The sequence below is a fragment of the Rhinatrema bivittatum genome, chromosome 18 (assembly GCF_901001135.1).
Source record: "Rhinatrema bivittatum chromosome 18, aRhiBiv1.1, whole genome shotgun sequence".
Taxonomy (NCBI): Eukaryota; Metazoa; Chordata; class Amphibia; order Gymnophiona; family Rhinatrematidae; genus Rhinatrema; species Rhinatrema bivittatum.
This window is the reverse complement of record NC_042632.1, coordinates 51,789,833-51,808,437: the sequence shown is the minus strand read 5'-3', so window position 1 is coordinate 51,808,437 and position 18,605 is coordinate 51,789,833. Positions and strand designations below refer to the sequence as shown.

General features: G+C 43.5%; 1 protein-coding gene across 7 annotated transcripts in view; it reads left to right on the top strand.

Moving 5' to 3' along the window:
* Window positions 1-18,605, top strand: part of NR3C1 (nuclear receptor subfamily 3 group C member 1) — a 178,306-nt gene that overhangs the window by 3,354 nt on the left and 156,347 nt on the right. For all 7 annotated transcript variants that reach the window (XM_029583736.1, XM_029583735.1, XM_029583737.1 and 4 more), the window contains exon 2: window positions 627-1,676. In XM_029583736.1, the coding sequence (XP_029439596.1) occupies window positions 640-1,676 (1,037 nt within the window). In that variant the 5' untranslated portion in view covers window positions 627-639. The remainder of the gene's footprint in view (window positions 1-626; window positions 1,677-18,605) is intronic.

The following is an 18,605-nucleotide window of genomic DNA, read 5'->3' as shown; positions in this document are numbered from 1 at the left end:
TACAAAGGATTGTTAGTGCTGAAAGTTCTGACTCATAACCACAAGGACAGGCGGCAGATTTAGCCTTTTATTCCTTTCGGTATAACGAATGCAGGGTTAAAATAAAAAGGAACACAGCAAAAGCAAAATGCCCTACGTGTTTCAAACGAGTGCATCTTCTTTGATTTGAACGAAGCTGATGCTTTTAAAAAGCGATCTTGTTATGAGTCTGGGCACTGTCGGGGCTGCCGAAGCGGTGAGAGTGGGTGAGTAGGACGAGTTTGGCAGTGGGGACAGCGCGTAAGAATAGACGTGAAGACTTGAATTGCCCCTCCGTCCCGACTAAAATGCCAAGACGGAGATGGCGTAGGGTTGCCCAAAATGTCATTTCAAGAGTATTTCCTTTGAAGCAAAACTTGGAAGTGAACTTTTATTTGTCGTGCAACCGTGGAAAACCTCGCAGCTTGCTTTGCAGGCGGTTGCATAATATCAGTTTCCCGTGAAAACATAACTATCAATTTTTTTGTTCTGGAGGGGGGGGTAAAGAGAGCAGACCACCTTTGATTTTCAGTGCTGCACGCTTACAAACAAAGTAGATTTCGTTGCCCGTTCCCCTATTTATTTCTTTCTTTCTGTTTTGTTTGCAGCCACCGTCGTCCGATGGACCCCAAAGAGCTTCTGAGCGCCGCGCGCGGAGCGCAGCCTTCGGCGAAGGGCGCGAGCTACGGCGAGGCCGCTGACTCGCCGGCCCCCTCGCGGGGCGGAGCCGGCGGCTGCGCCCCGCCCCCCTGCGAGCGCCGGCCGCGAGGCGCCCCGGGGGACTTCTCAAATGGACTCAGCAATGTGCCTCAGCCCGACCTCTCCAAGGCCGTCTCCCTGTCCATGGGGCTCTACATGGGCGAGCCCGAGGCCAGAGTGATGGGCAACGAGCTGGCCTTCCCGCCGCCGGGCCAGGCGGCCGCCGCCGCCGACTTCCGCCTCCTGGAGGAGAGCCTCGCCAGCCTGCAAGCCAAGTCCGCGCGCCCGGGGGAGGCGGCCGGCGGCGGCGGCCTGCCGGCCCGGGAGGGCCCCTCCGCCGCCGAGCCCGCCCCCTCGCAGCCGGGCACCTCGGCTCCCGCCGCCGCCCTGAGGATCTTCCCGGACGAGGAGAGCGCCTTCGACCTGCTGCAGGACTTCGCGCTGCCGCCCGACTCGCCCGGCAAGGAGGCGAACGGCAGCCCCTGGCGGTGCCCGCTCTTCGAGGAGGAGGAGGCGGTGATGGGGGGCAGCGGCGCCCTGCTCTCCCCGGTGGAGGACGAGCCCCCGGCCGGCGGGCAGCGCAAGCCGCCGCCGCTGGGCGCCGAGCTGCTGCTGCTGCGGCGGCTGCCGCAGGTGAAGGTGGAGAAGGAGGACTACATCGAGCTCTCCACGCCGGGGGTGGTGAAGCAGGAGAAGAGCGGCCCGGCCTACTGCGCGGGGGGGGCGCGCTTCCCCGCCGTCTCCGTGCACGGGGTCAGCACGTCGGGGGGCCAGCTCTACCACTACGGCCTGAACGCGCCGCCCCCGCCCCCCGACCAGAAGCCCCTCTTCAGCTTCCTGCCGCCCGTCGCCAAGGCCTGGACGGCCGGCCGCGGCCCGGAGGAGGGCGGGCTGGCCGCCTCCATGCTGGGCACGCTCAGCTTCGCCGGCAGACCCCTCTTCTCCAACGGCTACTCCAGGTAAGGGGAGGGGAGCGGGCGCTCCTGGGCTCCGGGCTCGTTTTCTAGCAATGCCTGGTTTGCCTTGCCTTGCTGCTTACTTAGGGCTCACCCTGCAGGGGTCAAAGGTTCTTGACCGGCCAATCAGCCAAACAAACCACTTAATTGAACAGAGACTCGTTAAGGGCACATTAAAGCGTTTTATTGTGCCCGTGGGTCTGGTAGGGAAATCAGATGCTGTCCCGTTAATGACTTTGGAAATGATGTGCTCTGGAGAAATAAATGGAGTATTGATTTAATTGGCGAGTTTTCCTTATTGTCAGATCTTACAAGTTTGTTTTAAGCGTTTACTGTCTCAGTAACATGAGCTCTGCGCGTTTAATGCTGGAGATTTAGGGTACTAAGCAGTTTCTATTTTGTCATGGGATTGTTTCATGAAGCCATAGAGTAATTACTTGCTGTAGCTTTTCCCTTTTATTGGTAAAATAATGTCCTCTCCCTTTATTTTTGGTGGTGATATGCTGACTTAGGACAGCAGTAGAAAAACCTGCCTGAGTTGCATGCTTTCAGCTGTGTTGCAGATCCATGCTTTTAGTTTTGGAACCCTTTGTCAACTGATGAGAAATATTTTGCTTTGGCAGCCACTGTGAAATTGTAACCATTTAAATGTTTGTTTATTTTAAGCTGTTTGCAAACAACTTAATCCTGTTCTGCCATGAGTCTTATATAACAAGCAAGCCCTTAAACTCTCCTGCAGGAAGCCTGTATGGAAACAGTACCTTTAAAATAAATGAAACAAGTGCAGACTAATAACAAGGGCATATTGGTGTATTTTGTTAATTACTTTTTTTCTGGAAATTGAGCAGCATGTTTATGGTATGTTTAATATATCTTGAATTGTATTTTTGCTTTTTTTTTTTTTTTCTACAAACATCGTATCCTCTATAGTATGGTGGTTTTTCAAAACAAGAATAGTAAAGCTTTTTCTTTTCATTTGTTTGTGCGTGTTCCTTGTTAGCTGGCTGAGAGTGAGTCTCTGCTTAGTCCATGTAGGCACATTATTTTTCCAACAAAGCCAGTGTTAAAAGAAAGAATACCCTCCCTGAACTGGAGTTAACTTTTCAGAAGGCCTGCAGCATACTCTTTGAATGTATGTCAACACATACATTAGTTTTATCTGTTGTAATGTTTTATGAAGTAGTGCCTTTCTGAGGTGGGTCATGGAGCCCGTCAGTAGGGTCCGGAGCACTATGCGTGATGCCTCCGGGTTAGTCAGGATTTACCGACCCAGAGCACAAGGTGTTCTATTCATAAACACTACTCCCCCACCTCCCCAAGCAGGACATTGAGGTGATTTGCACACCTTCTGCAGGCTGCATTATTAAACTGTATTAACTCTTTTATTGCACGTTTCTGGATGACGGCTTCTTGCTGACACGACTCTCATCCTGCTTTAGGTGCTTCAGTATCCTTTACTCTCACCACACATCCAGAATGTAGCATGTTGTATTTATATGGTGTGTCCACAGAACATTTTACAGCATGCTACATGACAGATTCTAGCAAATAGCTCTGCCATTGGGCAAGGTTGTTGATTTAGCATTAAGGAAAATATTCTATGCTTCATCATAAGGTGCTTTTGAACGTTCAGTAAATGCTTCTAGCTCCCCTCTCGTCAGGCAAAAGCATATATCCAAGATTAATTGCTGCTGTTCCATCTGCTATAGCTTTTAGTACAGCACTTCCAACGTCATTAGTCTACAATTGACAAATCAATTGCTGGTGTTCTAAATACAGTTCTGTTATATTTTGTTTGCATATTGCATATTGATGATGCCTATCAGATACCTAGTAAGCAGCTAGAGAATGAGTTATGACACTCCTAAATGTGTGTTTCTCCTTTAAAGTTTGTGTTTAGTAAGATTTCTCTAAGGCACTGTTTTCTTAAATTAAAATATGATTTCTGGCAGCTGGTGCAAGTCTTAGCTTTGTCCGGTTTATATGTAGGCTTCCATGGAACACTTTCTAATGTTCTCTTGATTTCTGTATACTTTTGGAGAAATGTTTTAATAAGGACCTGTTTCTCTAAAGACAGCCTGTAGGCCAGAATCTTTATGGAAATGTACAGTGGTGTCACTCACTAGAGGGAGGAAGAGGTAATATATGATTCATAGATGGGTCCCTGGGGAGAAACACACTGCATTCCTCAAATGTGGGTACATAAGGAAATCTTTCCCAAATGGCACTGCTGCTTTATTGATTGTAATAGAGAGGTCTGTATGTCTTCTCATCACTATTTAATCTCTAAGGAACAGCACCATTCGTGACAAGGGGCTTAAAGTTATGCAGTGGTCAGGCATGTCCCAAAGGGGTGCTCAAACCGATCCAACCAGCCCTCCCCCCACCCCCCAAGCAGTCAGGTTTTCAGGATATCTCTAATGAATATGCATGAGATTTATTTGCATGCAGTAGTGCATGCAAACTCTGAAATCCCAACTGGCTGGTGGGGCCTGTAGGGCCAGTTGAGCACATCTGATCTAGGTGCACTGTGTTATTAAGGGACTTCCGGACTCTGGTTGCAAGTAAGGAGTTGGTTTTGATGTGTGCTCTGTTATACGGAGAGAGGTGACCAGTTTAATCTTTTTGGCTGATACGTTATGAAGTGGAGTTTAAAGGTGTCCTGTGTGTCCACCACGCACTCACTTTAGTTTTCCTACAAAGCAAGTGCTGTGAAACTCATGTACACAAATGAAGTTGAACCTTGGCTCGCTCCCCCTTTGGGCATGAAGAAGACTGGCATGGTAGCAAGGTTTGTAACTAAGTATTGATATGTTCTCCCAGACTTTTGTTTGAAATATTGCTCGTCTGAATGGCTGAGGGGACAGAAAATCCTATTCCTGATTCTATTCAGTGATGCTCGAATGTTAAAGATTTAGGCTGCAAATTTATCATGTACATGACACACTGGAAGGCTGGATTTGGCTTGAATATTCCTGATCTGACTCATGGTCCATTATGGCTTACTATAAGCAAATATTGCCTATAGTCAAAATTATTTAAAACTCGCATTTAGCAAGAAATATCCTTATCCAGAGTGCATTGCAGCTTGTGACTTTAAATAACAGGAAAACAATTACGTTTATACAAAGCTCTTAGTTCAAATTAAAATCTGTCTCTCCCGTATTGCGTTGGAGGAAGGTCAAATAACTTTTTCTGATCCATTAGCTACTAAATTACACAATTTTTTTTTAAATTTAGTACAGTGATATCAGTTTCTGTCTACAATAAATGTGGAAACTGTAAGAATTTTACAGAGTACAGGTCATGGTCATACTTTGTCCATTTTAAAAATAATTATTGGAGTTTTTGTGGCATCTTTGTATGCATTTCCACTAGTAATAGTCTTTAAAAACTGTAATTTAAAACAAATTGTATTTAACTATACCATAATAGTTTCATAAAAATTCAGTTCTGCAGTTCAGCAGCTACAAATATCCCGTTGTAAATTTGTATTTAAAAGGTATTGCAGGTTTTGCTTCCCTTTTCATTTTTTGATGCAGAAAGTAATTTCCCGTGGGTGTGGTTGCATTTATTGATGCACATCCTTCACACGCTACATATAGGGTGTATGCTAAAAATACAAGGTCAGTCCTAAATAACCAGGGGGCTCGTTTTACCTGACTACAATCTGTTTATTGGAGCAGTTCGCTGCTTTCTTTCAGAAATGACTTTAGCATTATATTTTATTTTCCTGGGATTGTATTCGGGGGGTGTTTCACACACTAGTTCTAGGTAGCAAAAATGTAAATTTGTGGCTAAAGCTGCAGCCATTGTCTCAACACACACAGCAGAGTGGTGCCGAAGGGAACATTTTTAAATCCACATTGGATAGGTATTTTTCTCTCCCAATCAGTTTAGCAACCTGTAACCTAATATAGCCTTAGTCCTAATGCGGAAGCTTTTGGTAGATGATCGCATTGGGGCTTGTATAGAAAACTTGCCAAGAGCCACAAGACGTTATCTTTAACAACGAGGTTGACCTCATCTTTTCAACTTGACCATTTTAAAATTTCAATTTCATTTTTGCCTTTTGCTGTTTTAAAATACGCTGTGGTTTACAAGAGTACTTTTTCATATTTTCATTCGTTAAATGTCTCCTGTTCCCTTTTAGCGCATCAGAAGCGCTTGGGAGCCAGTTCAAGCCTTCTGTCTGGAGGCGCGTTAACGTCTGCCAAACTGCGCCAAGCTTGTCAAGGGGGGGGGGGGAGGAGAAGTCAGAAAGGTCTGCCAGGGCCCTGCATGATATGTGCCCAAAGAGGATGGGAACCTGATGAGGTTCAGATTATTTTCCCTCGGGTAACCTTGAAAAGTGCCAGAAGATCCTGCTTGGTTTTCAGGACTTGGCCTGCTAAATCCTAACATCTGGGCTGGATAGACAGTGCTAGAAAATCACACTATTGATCTGGAAGAAGTCTTCAGCTTTCTGTGACTTTGCATGCCATCGTTTTAACTACATGCACGGAGTGTCAATGGTTTCAAAATTAACATATTTGGAGCCTTATGTCTTCAAGAAAAGATTTGAGGAAATTGAAACCACACTGTGAATTACTTTAACTGATTTACATGCTTTAGTGGTAAAGGCATTGGAAGGAAAGGGACCTGTCCCCATACTGGATCAGTGTCAAATTCTGACAGTCATAAATGCGCTAATGCGTGTGGTTCCTTTTATTCGAGCTTCATTGTAGGTTGGTGTTAGTTTGCCTGCTTATCTAATGCTTGCTTTTCTGCATCTGGCTTCGGTGGCTGAAAGAAAGCAGCGCACTGCTCCAATAAACAGATTGTAGTCGGGTAAAACGAGCCCCCTGGTTATTTAAGAATGACCTTGCTTTTCATTCCTAAATTCCAAAATAATTACCAAAGCCCCTGTGCAGCGTGCCCTTTCAGTTAAATTATGCCCCTCTCTACATTTCAAGGAATTACAGTAATAAAAGCACATTGGAAAATTTGACAACAATTGCCTTGCTTTACATGCACCCCTGCTGCCTTTTTAGTATTTGAGAGAGTAAACAAAAGTGATGGAAGAAGGAGCTGTCGCTGGCTATCATAATGTAGGGTTTTCATCTTGTTGTATTAGTGTAGGGTGTGGTTATGGTTTTTATAGAATACTTGTAAGAAATCTCTCGTGGCTTGACATCCCCACCTTACTCTAGATCATCCAGTTGAGCGGTGATGGCACTGGGATTGGAGTCCAAGTCTTGAGATTTCACAGCATGTCTCTCTTTGTTTTCAGGCTGACCTCTGTGGGTGGGCTGTGTGCATGGGCCCTTTTGTATCGGTGTCCTGGTATGGCTCTTGACTCGTGGTGGGTGGCAGAGGCACCATGCGGTTTGTATGTGTACTGTCGGACTGTCTCTCTCTCTAATGCTGAGTTGCAGGATAAAAGCAATAGCAGTGATGAAGTTTTGTGTTCGTTCAGAAAACGTTTTCATTATTCATGGTGGTTGAATTGCAATCTTGTTAGTTGACGGTAGTTTTCAAAACTTGCTTAGTTCAGGACATAGGATAATGCCAGAGGATGAATGCATCTTCCGTTATTGGCCTTCTTTCATGGGAGAGTATTGGTGACCCTGCAGGACATTCAAACATCATGAGTAGCTCTTTTCCCCAGTAGTTCCTCAAGAAAGATTCCAGTGACATTTACATCATTTCCATTTTGAGTAATCTGGTATCCAATCCTGCTCCCAGACTCCTACCCATGTACCAGTTGTCTCCACAGCTGCTGTGACTCGGAACTGAATTATAACTCCTGTGATGTCACTTCCTGTCTTACTTTAATTTTCTTCTTTGCCTCACTCAGTGCTTCTGTGGTGCACCTTGTCCCTGATCTGCTGTATGCTGGTTGGAGTCCTAACTCTGTTACAGCAAGGGTAGGCAACTTCCGTCAGGTTTGCAAGATATCTGCACTGAATATGCATAAGATGTATTGGCATGAACTGCCTTCATTGCGTGCAAATGGACGGTCATTGTGGATGTCTTGAAAACCCATCTGGTTTGCGGCATTTGTAGACCAGAGTTGCCTATCCCTGTATTGCAGACTACAGTGCCTAAGAGCCTCCTCATAAAGCCATGTTTCTTCATTATATCATGGATATATGAAGCAGGTAGCCTATCTAGGCTGCATCCAGGTGTCTGGGAGTCTTTGCTCTATGACACGTTCATTGTGAATATCTTGAAACTCAACTGGCTGTATAGTCCTGAGAATGGGTTTGGGAGCTATTGGCCTAAGCTGTCACCTCATGTGTTGGACATTCTTAGAGTAGACAGTCGAATGTTAACTGATTGTAGCTAGAAAAGTCCCCTTGAGTTTGTGAGCCATACAATTTCATGAACTTTGCTGTTTCCGAAGACCAAATGATTGTTACTGTACAAACTCAAAATATGCTGTTGGAGGACTGGCACCTTCTTTCATGGACCTACAAATAGATTGAGTCTTGCAGAAATCCCTACTTACTTTCAACCAAACCAGAAATTGCACTGCATAATTGGGTAAACAAATATTGACTAAGCCTTTTGAGTGTGTGTGTGTTTCATAGTTTCTGGGATGTGTATTCAGGAAGGGACTGCACCATCACCCTGCAGGCCTTTGGAAGAGGAACAAAGTGTTGCAATAGCTGATGATATCATTGTTTGAGTGTAGGAAATCCAGTGGGCAGTAAAATGATCCTTGTCAGCTGTGGGAAGTCTTGTTTTCATGTATGAACATACACAGGTTCAATTTTGGTGATGCTTCCGCCTAACCACCTAACAAAATCAACTACTGTACCTGGAAAAGTTATCTGTGGGTATTTAGCACCAAAATACAGCAAAGAACATAAAAATAATCCTTCTAACCCAGCAATTTTTCTTTGCTCATTTTTGGTTTTCATCTCATCAGAAGCAGCCTCTTCTTGGCCATGCTGCCATTTGCCTTCATTTGCAGCTTCCTGGGATTTTCCACCTTGTTTTCTAACTAGCCCCCCCCCCCCACCCCCAACCAACGCTCTGCCATTTCAGTGGCAGACCTTGGCCAGGGGGTCACAGGCCACGGCTCCCTCTGGAGCCTGGGGTGTTTGTACTTTTAAGTTCAACCAGTAGATGTCGCCATTGAGCAGTGGTGGAGACTGAGTACGCATACAGAGGTGGCTTCATGTTTTTGAAGGGGCAAAGATATAACTTCAGGATGAACTCTAGGTGAAGGGGCCCTTGTTCTAAGGAGAGGATGGTCAGATTCATGTTTTGTTGTTGACAGGAAGAGGAGGGGGGATGGTCTTATGTTAGTAAGGGGTAGATTGCATTCCAGAGGTGGTTGCATGCAGTACTTATGATATTTGGTTTCTTTTTATCTTTGTCACATTTTGATGAACTTCCCTTTGTCGCACACGCTCATGCTGGAGAGCTTTTGTATTGCCTGAGTATTTGACTTACTCACGTCTGCAAACAAAGCGGTCACAAAATAGAAAACTGGAAATGCAAACTGAGTGACCATGAGTGTGAAGCGCCAGCAATAAAATGGGTTCCTTTGCCTGAGCTGGGGTCCAGTTTTGTTTATGATGTGATTTGTCTAAGTATCCAGTAGTGTTCAATACAGAAATGCAGTAATATTAATAATAGAGATGCCATTGACCTCCAAGCCACGAGGAGCGGGTCCTGTGCATTTTGGGAGTGTGCTTCTGCCCGCTCACAGTGAAATGCTGCTAATCCCAGACCGCCGTGGGGTCTCAAATGAGGCAGTGTCCCTGAGGCCTAGGCCTAGGTTTGACAGCCAGCTCCATTTTTCTTGGATGGGCTGATCCAGTCCTCTTATGCTCCAAAGCATATTTATTTATTTTAAATAATTAGCAACTGAACACCTTAAAACAACACCTTAAGAACATAATATTAAAATAATAAAATCATAAGTATATAACAGTTAATAAGAAACCGCACACCCCATTAAAACTAAATAAAACTAGACTTCGCACTGGGTAATCATTCTTCTAGAAATGCAGAGCAAATGCCCCTTTCTGCAGCTGTATGAAACCAGAAAACTCCATTCTACCTAATTAAGTTTTTTTTTCTTTTTTTAACTCAATGAATTCAGAGATCAGCAAGAAAATGTGTGACCATTTTATAGTGCCCAGTTTGTTTTTTCCTTTTGATTAGAAAAATATATGCACATACATTGGACACATGGTAATGCACGGCACAAGTTTGAAACCTGTGAAGATCAGGTTTGAAGCCCTGACGATTGAAACTCATGAGCAATAGTGCCAGACTTGTACTGATTCAACGCAGGATTTCTTGCCCTTTGGGCAGAAATTTGCATATGGTGATGATTAACCAATGGCAGGGCAGCTGTCAAAATGCCTGATGACATCACAGTGTGCTCTGATCTCCCAGAGATTTCAACTCAACTGAATAGTAAAAGGAAAAATGTGAGCTGGGGGGTGAGGTGTGACACGAATGCTCCACTATCTGCAGTAGAAATTAAGTGAATTGGACGGGAAATATACCTATAGGGAGGGGCAGACCTGATGAAAGCCATGCTACCTTTTTTTTTTTTTTAGTATATTAAATTGTTCCTTTCCAAGTATGCTCGCTGGAGAGGAGTATTGTAAGTTATTTCGTGTGTGGCAGGTATCTTTGTTGGAAGGGTTCCGCGTTCTGGAAGCAATGCTTTCTTTCAGAGGTCTGCACCAGATCTGTAAATACAAATGTGCAAAGACGCACACGCCGACAGGTGTAGGAGCTTCGGGCTGCCGATCAGAAGCAGGGATCCTGAAGGTACGCTAGCTGACCATCGCAAAACAGCCCCACCGGCTTAGTTTCCTCTTGGTAGCCGTACCGCAGAATAGAGGAAGCTGCATTCAAAACTGCATTTTGCCAGTGATGAGAAAGCTGCTCCTTCGTTATATTTACCACTTTTTCCCGTTATTGTATGAGTCAGCTGACAGATGGAGATGACAAGCATATTGCTGTATCTTGGCTGCAGTGCTTTTAATCAGGAGCCTCCTAGCACTTTGCCTTCGGGAGCAATTTACGATACCTTCTTTTCACACTTGTGGACTTTTCAAGCTTGTTAAACTCTGTTTTCACAAGTTACAATATAACCATTTGTAACTTGAGTCATCCATCTTCAAAAATTCCAATTTGTCTGCTGAAACTGTTAATAATCTCTGTTTTTGTTCTCTGGATCTTGCAAAAAAGTACATCCAGCGTGCTGTATGCGTAAGACAGATGTGCTACAGAGAAGTCCCGAGAGCTTGCAGCATTTCTGGCTTTAAGAAAACGTTGCAGCAGTGGAGGTTCAGCAGGGAAGCCTAATCTATAAACTGGTGGCAGATAAACACCTCCAGATCCCTCTAGCTTGCCCGTTTTCCCTGTCTGGTACACTGTATGGCAGACTACTTGATACCCGCGGTTTTCCCCCTGTTGAGGATCTTTTGCGATGGGGTAGGAAGGGGGAATCAAAGCTGAGATCCTTCATTCACAACTTCTTGAAGATTATTTTTGCTCCTCTTTTAATAGACCCCCTCCCCTCCCTTTCACTGTCCTGAGGGTGGATACCATGCACCACGGGGTGCTTTCTGGAACTGGTATCCTGGGATCTAAATCTCACCGCTGTACATCACCTTCAGTGATGCCCGTGGCACGCTCTTCCTTCCCCAGGGGCCGTGAGTACTTCCTCCACAGCATCATCAGCCCCTGCCGACCCTGGGACCAGAAGACCTAACTTGGGGACCAAACTGGTGTTCTTCTTCATTTCTCATACCAGTTGTGTCCCCACCACCTCCGCTGTGAGGCTCTTCCTCCACGCTCACATTCTTGAAATATTTCCCATCCTGGCTTCTGAGTAAAAACGCCACTGTTTCTGTAGCTTTACTCTGAAACCATGCTTGTCAAATCGGTCACTAGTAGCAGGGATTTTATTAACTGTTTCAGTGTAGTGAAGTCCAGGAAAAAGTAATTCTGCATCCTATAATAAAGTTCCAAAGTCTCCATGCACATGCATTGAATTGTATCGCAGGATGAGAAGGGAACACGTGATGTGTTAAACTGAGGTCTAAAGGAAATGGTGCCCGAAAAAGGGACCGCTCTGTATCTCATCCTGCGGCATCTCTCTGCCATGCTGTTGCTTCGGAGGGGGGAAAACCCTGCAGCCACTCGCTGATCAACAGAGACCTTTATCCTAAGTTCCAGACAGGAGAGGTGGATGCTTTCTGAGAGATATAAAGAACTGGCTTGGGACGGGAAGCACATGCAGCATTCACTGGGCACGCGTAACTTTATCACCGTATCCACACAAGGATGGCATTTCCAGCTCCCTGCACGGACCTTTCCATCAAGGATGTAGTTATCGAAAAAGCAGATGATAGTGACAGTGCATACTTCATATCCGTGGTAAGTTTCAAAGCCAAAATAGGTGGGATTTTAGCTTTGAAAATCGCTGGAAAGCTCGTGGGTAATGGGCAGAGAGTTTGAACATTGCCCCCCTATGTTAAGCTGCAGTAGGGAGGGTCCCCTTGTTTTCTCTTACAACCTGAGCAGTAATTGTCAGCTGTATGAGCGGGCCGCCGCCTTCTTACTTGTTATATGTTTGTTTGAATTATTTAGAGATCCAGTGCCAGTGGTGTATTTGCGCGCCCATATATGTAGGTACATGCATTCTTTCATTAACCCATTCAAGTTAATGGGGTTTAAAAAATATATATAATTTAATGTAAACACGTTTATCAGACTGTAAGTTTCTCTTGTTTATCCAGCCCCTCTTTGTTCAGACAGTGCCCTCTGTGTCCCACTCGCCTACAGAGTGAATGGCCCTTCTTAAATCATCGGAGATGGCTTTTCCCACGGATTTAGTGAGACTGGAGCTTGAAGTAAAAATGAAGGTCAGATTTGCTCAAACAATTCAGAATATGTGCAAGAGGTGGTTAAGGCTGCCCTAACTTTAGAGGGAGTTCGAGTTCAGACAGTGACTGCAGGTTCTGAAGGAGATGCTGCATGACAGATGCAGATAAAAAAAAAAATATCAAACTTTAAACTTCACTCTGTGCAGCTACTGTAGAAATGGACAATAAAGTTGCTTGGCTTATTTACATTAGCAGCCATCAGCAGTGGATGTGAGATCGGTAACGTGGAATATTGAAAGTAATCTCTGCAGGCTGCTTGTTTTGCAGTGGGAAGAGAACACTACATTTTTTGTTTCTGAAGTGTATATAGCATTAAAGTCCAAGCATGATTTGGAGCCCAGATAGAGGATGATGTTTTGTGTAAAGTTATTGCAGTAGACGAGCATTGTTCATGTGACTTAATATTATTTTGGGACTTTGATGCAAATATGGGGCAAGAAATGGGCTCCCAGATAATAGAAATCCTAGTGAAAATATATGAGGGCTTAGAAGTTGTTCCTTTTTCTTTAAGGCTTCAGTAGGAAGCAAAATGAATGTCAGCTGGGGTGGTACCGCTTCCCTTCTTTACTAATTGCTCTCACCAATATGCAGAATTACATATATAGTTGGACGTGAGATCTTTTTGGGTTGCTTATTATGTGGTTGCGTTATGGTTTCTGGATCATTTCCGTCAAGTTTCCTGGTTAAACTACATTTTTCCGCACAGAATTACTCCTTAGAAAAATGAACCCAAAGTGAGGGTGCGTGATGTCAGACAGTAGGCTGGTCACAGAATTAAGACCAGGAAGCCTGCTATATTACGGGAAACATTGAATTCAGCATTTGGCCCTAAAATGGAGACCTCCGTTGGGGATCCCTGATGAAATTCTCATATTTGGACCAAACTGTTGGCTTATGGATTAAACAACATTCTGTTTACTGTCATTTTTGGAATGGCTGGCCTTTTTTTTTTTTTTTTTATTGTCGACGGCATTTCCGCATTGGTTTCATTGGGGCAGACTGGATGGCCTGCCGTCATTGGCTATATTACAATGTCATTTTTTTGCCTGCTGCTTCCATTATTTTTTGTTTTGACCTGAGAACATCTTTGCCTTTCTGTATTTGTTGGTTCTAGAAACACATTTGGAGCTTTCTGGTTCGTTGTTGGCATGCAGCAAGTGGAAGAGATCTTGGCCAGTTAACCAAGCTGGAGGCAGCATATTTTACACTCTTCAGCAATCCGAAGATGTCATTGTTACAGCACGCTTTCTTCCCCAGAGGAAGTCTGTGTTTCCATGGGAAATGCATTGGATATAAACCATGAAATTCTCAGTATTTACTTCATGGCTGGCATCATTTGCTAGCTTGTGCTCTGACTTAGATTATAGGATGTGAAGTCAGAGTAATGGCGAGCATCTCCTGTTTTACTTATTCCTGCTGTTCATTTCAGCTTGAACTAGATCACACCAGAAGTTTGACTTGCGGCTCAGGCCGTACTAGGCATGGAAAGATGGTGTTATCTCACCATTTTGTGTTCATGTAAAAAAATTTTTAAGAACTTTAAAATGCCAGCATCCAGAAACAGAATGACACACTGGAAAAGATGTAAATATTTTAGCATTCTGGTGTAGGAATTGTACATTAATGCATCCTTTTTAAATAATAATAAAAAAAAATTTTAAATGGAAAATGTGATTGCCAGGATCTTATTCAGTATAGTCTCAGCCCCTGGTTTCCTGCGGAAGATTTTTCAAGATTCTGCATCTCACCAAGCAAAAATACCTGTTCTTTTTATTGAAAACTTCACATTGTTTTAAATTGTAAATTTTGTATTGGTATGTTAAGATGTGCACAAAAATCAGCAAAGATATATACAATGCAAACTTGTTAACTGTGAAACATCTTTCTGAGTATATGAGTTTATGTATGGTGAAAATGTCCTCAGCACTTTGTCGTCTTGTTAATTACACAGAAAAGTGTGGGCATGTGATAATGGACACAACAAGGGTTTGAATTAGCACAAACTTGAAATTTGTCAGCAGTAGTGCCAATCATCAAGGCTTCTAGCAATTGAAATGAATGCCCCCTCTGCCAGCAGTGGCAGACTTCCAAAACACATCCAGGTCTTTGGGCATGGTGTATGATTGCCCACATATGCAGTTGCATGAACCTTTCAAAAGAGACGAAATTCTTCTAAAGGGCCAGGAGACTGTCCAGGATGTTGGTGTGATTTCATCTTTGACTGATCAAACATTCTGATTGCTTGCTCTGCCTGCTTCAGCCTCGCCCCTTACTCTCAGGAGGGGACGGGCTAGATTAGAGGGCCTCCTCTTCTCTTCCCTGATCTGTCTGCTCCAGCCTCGGCCTTCTCTCCTGTTCCCTGCAAGCTGTTTGCCAGGGGAGGGACTGGAGCAGGAAGCTGAAAAAGTGGTGACTAAGGACAGGAAAAAATGAACCTGGCTTCAGACCATGAAATTAGTAGATGGGGGGAGCTTCTGGTTTCTTGATTGTGCAGCAAATTGTAAATTTGTGGTTTCTCCAGCGCCTACAGAATTGTAGTAGACTAGGAGCACTGTATAGTGAGAGACCACCGTCCTCTTTCATTTACATGACATTCTTTCCTTTTGACTACAGAGTTTTTCAAAGTGTTATTACGCTTGCACTGTAAACCGTGGATGAGTTTGAAATGAGATTTTGTATATCCAAGAGTAAATATGGGTGTGCTGAATCCACTATACCACTTGAATACAAATTCTCAAACCCTGTTTTGTTAGATTTAGGAATCTCTTACTGGATGTTGAGTCCTTTTTCACGTGGGAGATGGCTTCCAGGTTTGTTCATCCAATAGCCACATTGCCAAAACTCAAACAGATTTGAAATTTTGCACTTCCTATCCGAAATAAAATTGACAGAGGAGACCCACTTGGTCCGTTTTGGTACCTGCCTCCTGTGCTGCTGCAGACTCTTCTCCTTCTGATCTCTTCACACCCATGCCTTGTTACAAAAATCCCCTTCTGCTTTTGTTTCAGGCATGTACTCTCGCTTTTTTTCCACTGGGAAGTCTGTCCAGGTGTCTGCCTACTTCTCGGTGAAAAATTATTTTCCAGTGTAACTTCTGTAAATCGATACAAATTCAAACACATTCAGCTGAAAGATAGTGAACTACATAAAATCAAAGTAGACTAAACCTAATTGGGGAGTAACAGGTGTTTGTGTGTGTGGGGGGGGGGGGGGTATACGCCCAACTTTAAGCTTGCTACTAGCAAATGTTTCACTGAGAGCGGATCATGTATAAAAGCAGCAATGCTTTTACAAGGAAAATAAGTATTTCTGCAATAAGTAGAAATGTAGTTTTGGTTCCGATCTGCTCCACTCTCTTGCACTGTCATCCTGTGACATGAAGCCCCCCTACTGATGCCGCAGTCCTCAGTGATACAAAACATGCTGGTCTGAGACTGCCGTTCTGCGTTAAAATGTATTCAGGCAAATTTATTTATATATATGTGTGTGTATATATAATATTAACTTGGGTTTAGAACTAGATAATGTGAATTAATATTTTCCCACTGGTGCACCTGCGCCTGGCTTTCACAATTTTATTTTTTTATACTTGTGTGGTACAGAAAAATATTTTGTAAAACCAAAAAAAAAAAGTGAAATGTCACTGTTCTGCAAACAATGGTCTGGTAGGCATAGGAAGGCTGACACGCTTCCAGTAGTGAAACCTCTGCACTGACCTTTGATTTCAGCCTGATTGATTTTCTGGAGCTATCAGTGATCCAGAATCTGGCTGAGCTCATTAGCAATCTAACCTGCTGTTTGAGACCAGATTAACAGGCTTCCAAAAGTACAACAAATAATTCACGCTATCTTGATCTCGTATGCCTCCTCGCTGATGGGTCCTATGGCAAAATTGTGTCTTTGTTCTTCAGACACTATTGGTTAGCATTAGCCTACACTACACCAGTGCTTTCAAGGCTTGGGTCTGGTTTTTAGCATGGCAGAATGAGCAGAGCTAGGTTCTGCTGTTATGGAGTCGCCTTGATTGTCATTATCCTGTATCGGAAGGTGCTGTTACCTCTTCTCTTTTCTATAGGTGGTTTCTGTAGCACTGGATGTGGAGTGACTATAGTTCCATGTCTATGGAGGAGAAGATGAGTATGTCTTGATTTTATCCCATTGAATGTAGGGAGATGTGGTCCTGCTTTTCTTAATTCAGACTTCCCTATTGAATTCTCTCTGTCTCTATGCATGCAAAAGACTGACTCCGCTTTCCCCCCTAGATAGGGAACTGCATGATCACCCAAACTCCAAGGAATATTGGCATATGCCCACGTTGGTTCCAGGGAGTTCCTCCGACGTCCGACCTGGGCAAACACCAGGTTCTGTTAGGAGCAAGGAACATAAACAAACGTGTCGTTTCTTTGTAAAATTGCCAAAATCCGTCCTTTCCTTTCTGAATGCACTACCATAATCCTTATCACTCCCTCATCTCCTCCCACTTAGACTATTGCAACCTGCTCCTCACGGGTTTCCTGGCAAGTCATCTCACTCCAATGTAATCTGGCGAAAGATAAGTCACGCAGCTGAATTGAGGTCAAAGTCGTTGGGTTCACATAACCCCTCTTCTGAAGTTACTGCATTGGCTCCCTGTCCGCTCCCGCATACAGTTCAGGCTCCTCTTTTTCTCACCTACAAATGCCTTCACTCTGCAAGCACCTCATTACCTCTCCTTTCTTATCGCTCTCTACACCCCACCTCGTGCACTTCCCTTGTCGGATAAGTCACTCCTATCCATGCCCTTCTCCACAGCTGCCAATTCCAGACTCCGTGCTTTCCACCTGGCTGCACCCTGTGTATGGCATAGTCTTTCTGAACTGGTTGTTCATGCATCCTCTCTTGCTATGTTTAATCCCATCTAAAGACCCACCTTTTTGAAATCACTTTTAAATCTTATGCCTGATTGTCTGTCTGTTTTTAGTCTTGACTTTCTTTCTTTTTCTTTTAACCAAGTCTCTTGTCTGTATGTTTGTCGTCTTAGAATGGAAACTCTATTGAGCAGGGGACGGTCTTTTTGTATGTTTGTACAGCGCTGCGTATGTTGTGTAGTGCTATAGAAATGTGTAGTAGTAGCAGTATGTCTTCCCAAACTCCCGTGTTCTCATCTACAAAAAAAGTTCTAAATGAACCATTCTATTTTTATCATTTATAATAAAATATATATAGAAGAACGAGGCTAGTTTCATATTATTGGTGCATACCTCCACGGCCTTGCATCCTTCTTGTGCTATAATCATCAACTTGCCTCCTTCCTCCTTTTGTTCTTTTTATTTATTTTATAAATTATTTTAATGTGATATTAATACAAAAATTTTTTTTAAAAAACAATTGTAATCTCCACTGTGCATGAAAAAGGGTAATCTAATTTATATTTTTCTATCGAATACTTCAATTACGCTATCCCCTTGCTTGTGGAAGATTATATCTTAATCTCCGTTTGTATATACGCCTTATGCCTTTCCTTTAAATTCCCCAAAAGGGTTTTGTGAACGCCATGGTCTTATATCTTAGACTACCAATGTCCAAATAAAAACTGTTAGAGACTTATCTCCCGACACAGCTGCGTTTCGTTCTTTCTTCGTCAGGGGAGTGTGTCCATTCCTGTTATCTGTTCCTTGGTTAATCCAAAATTGCACAGTGGAGATTACAATTGTTTTTTAAAAAAAATTTTTGTATTAATATCACATTAAAATAATTTATAAAATAAATAAAAAGAACAAGAGGAGGAAGGAGGCAAGTTGATGATTATAGCACAAGAAGGATGCAAGGCCGTGGAGGTATGCACCAATAATATGAAACTAGCCTCGTTCTTCTATATATATTTTATTATAAATGATAAAAATAGAATGGTTCATTTAGAACTTTTTTTGTAGATGAGAACACGGGAGTTTGGGAAGACATACATAGATATTTCTCATCACATGCGGAGAAGGATACGAATTATTAGTAGTAGCAGTAGTCATCACGTGTGGTCTTCGCACGA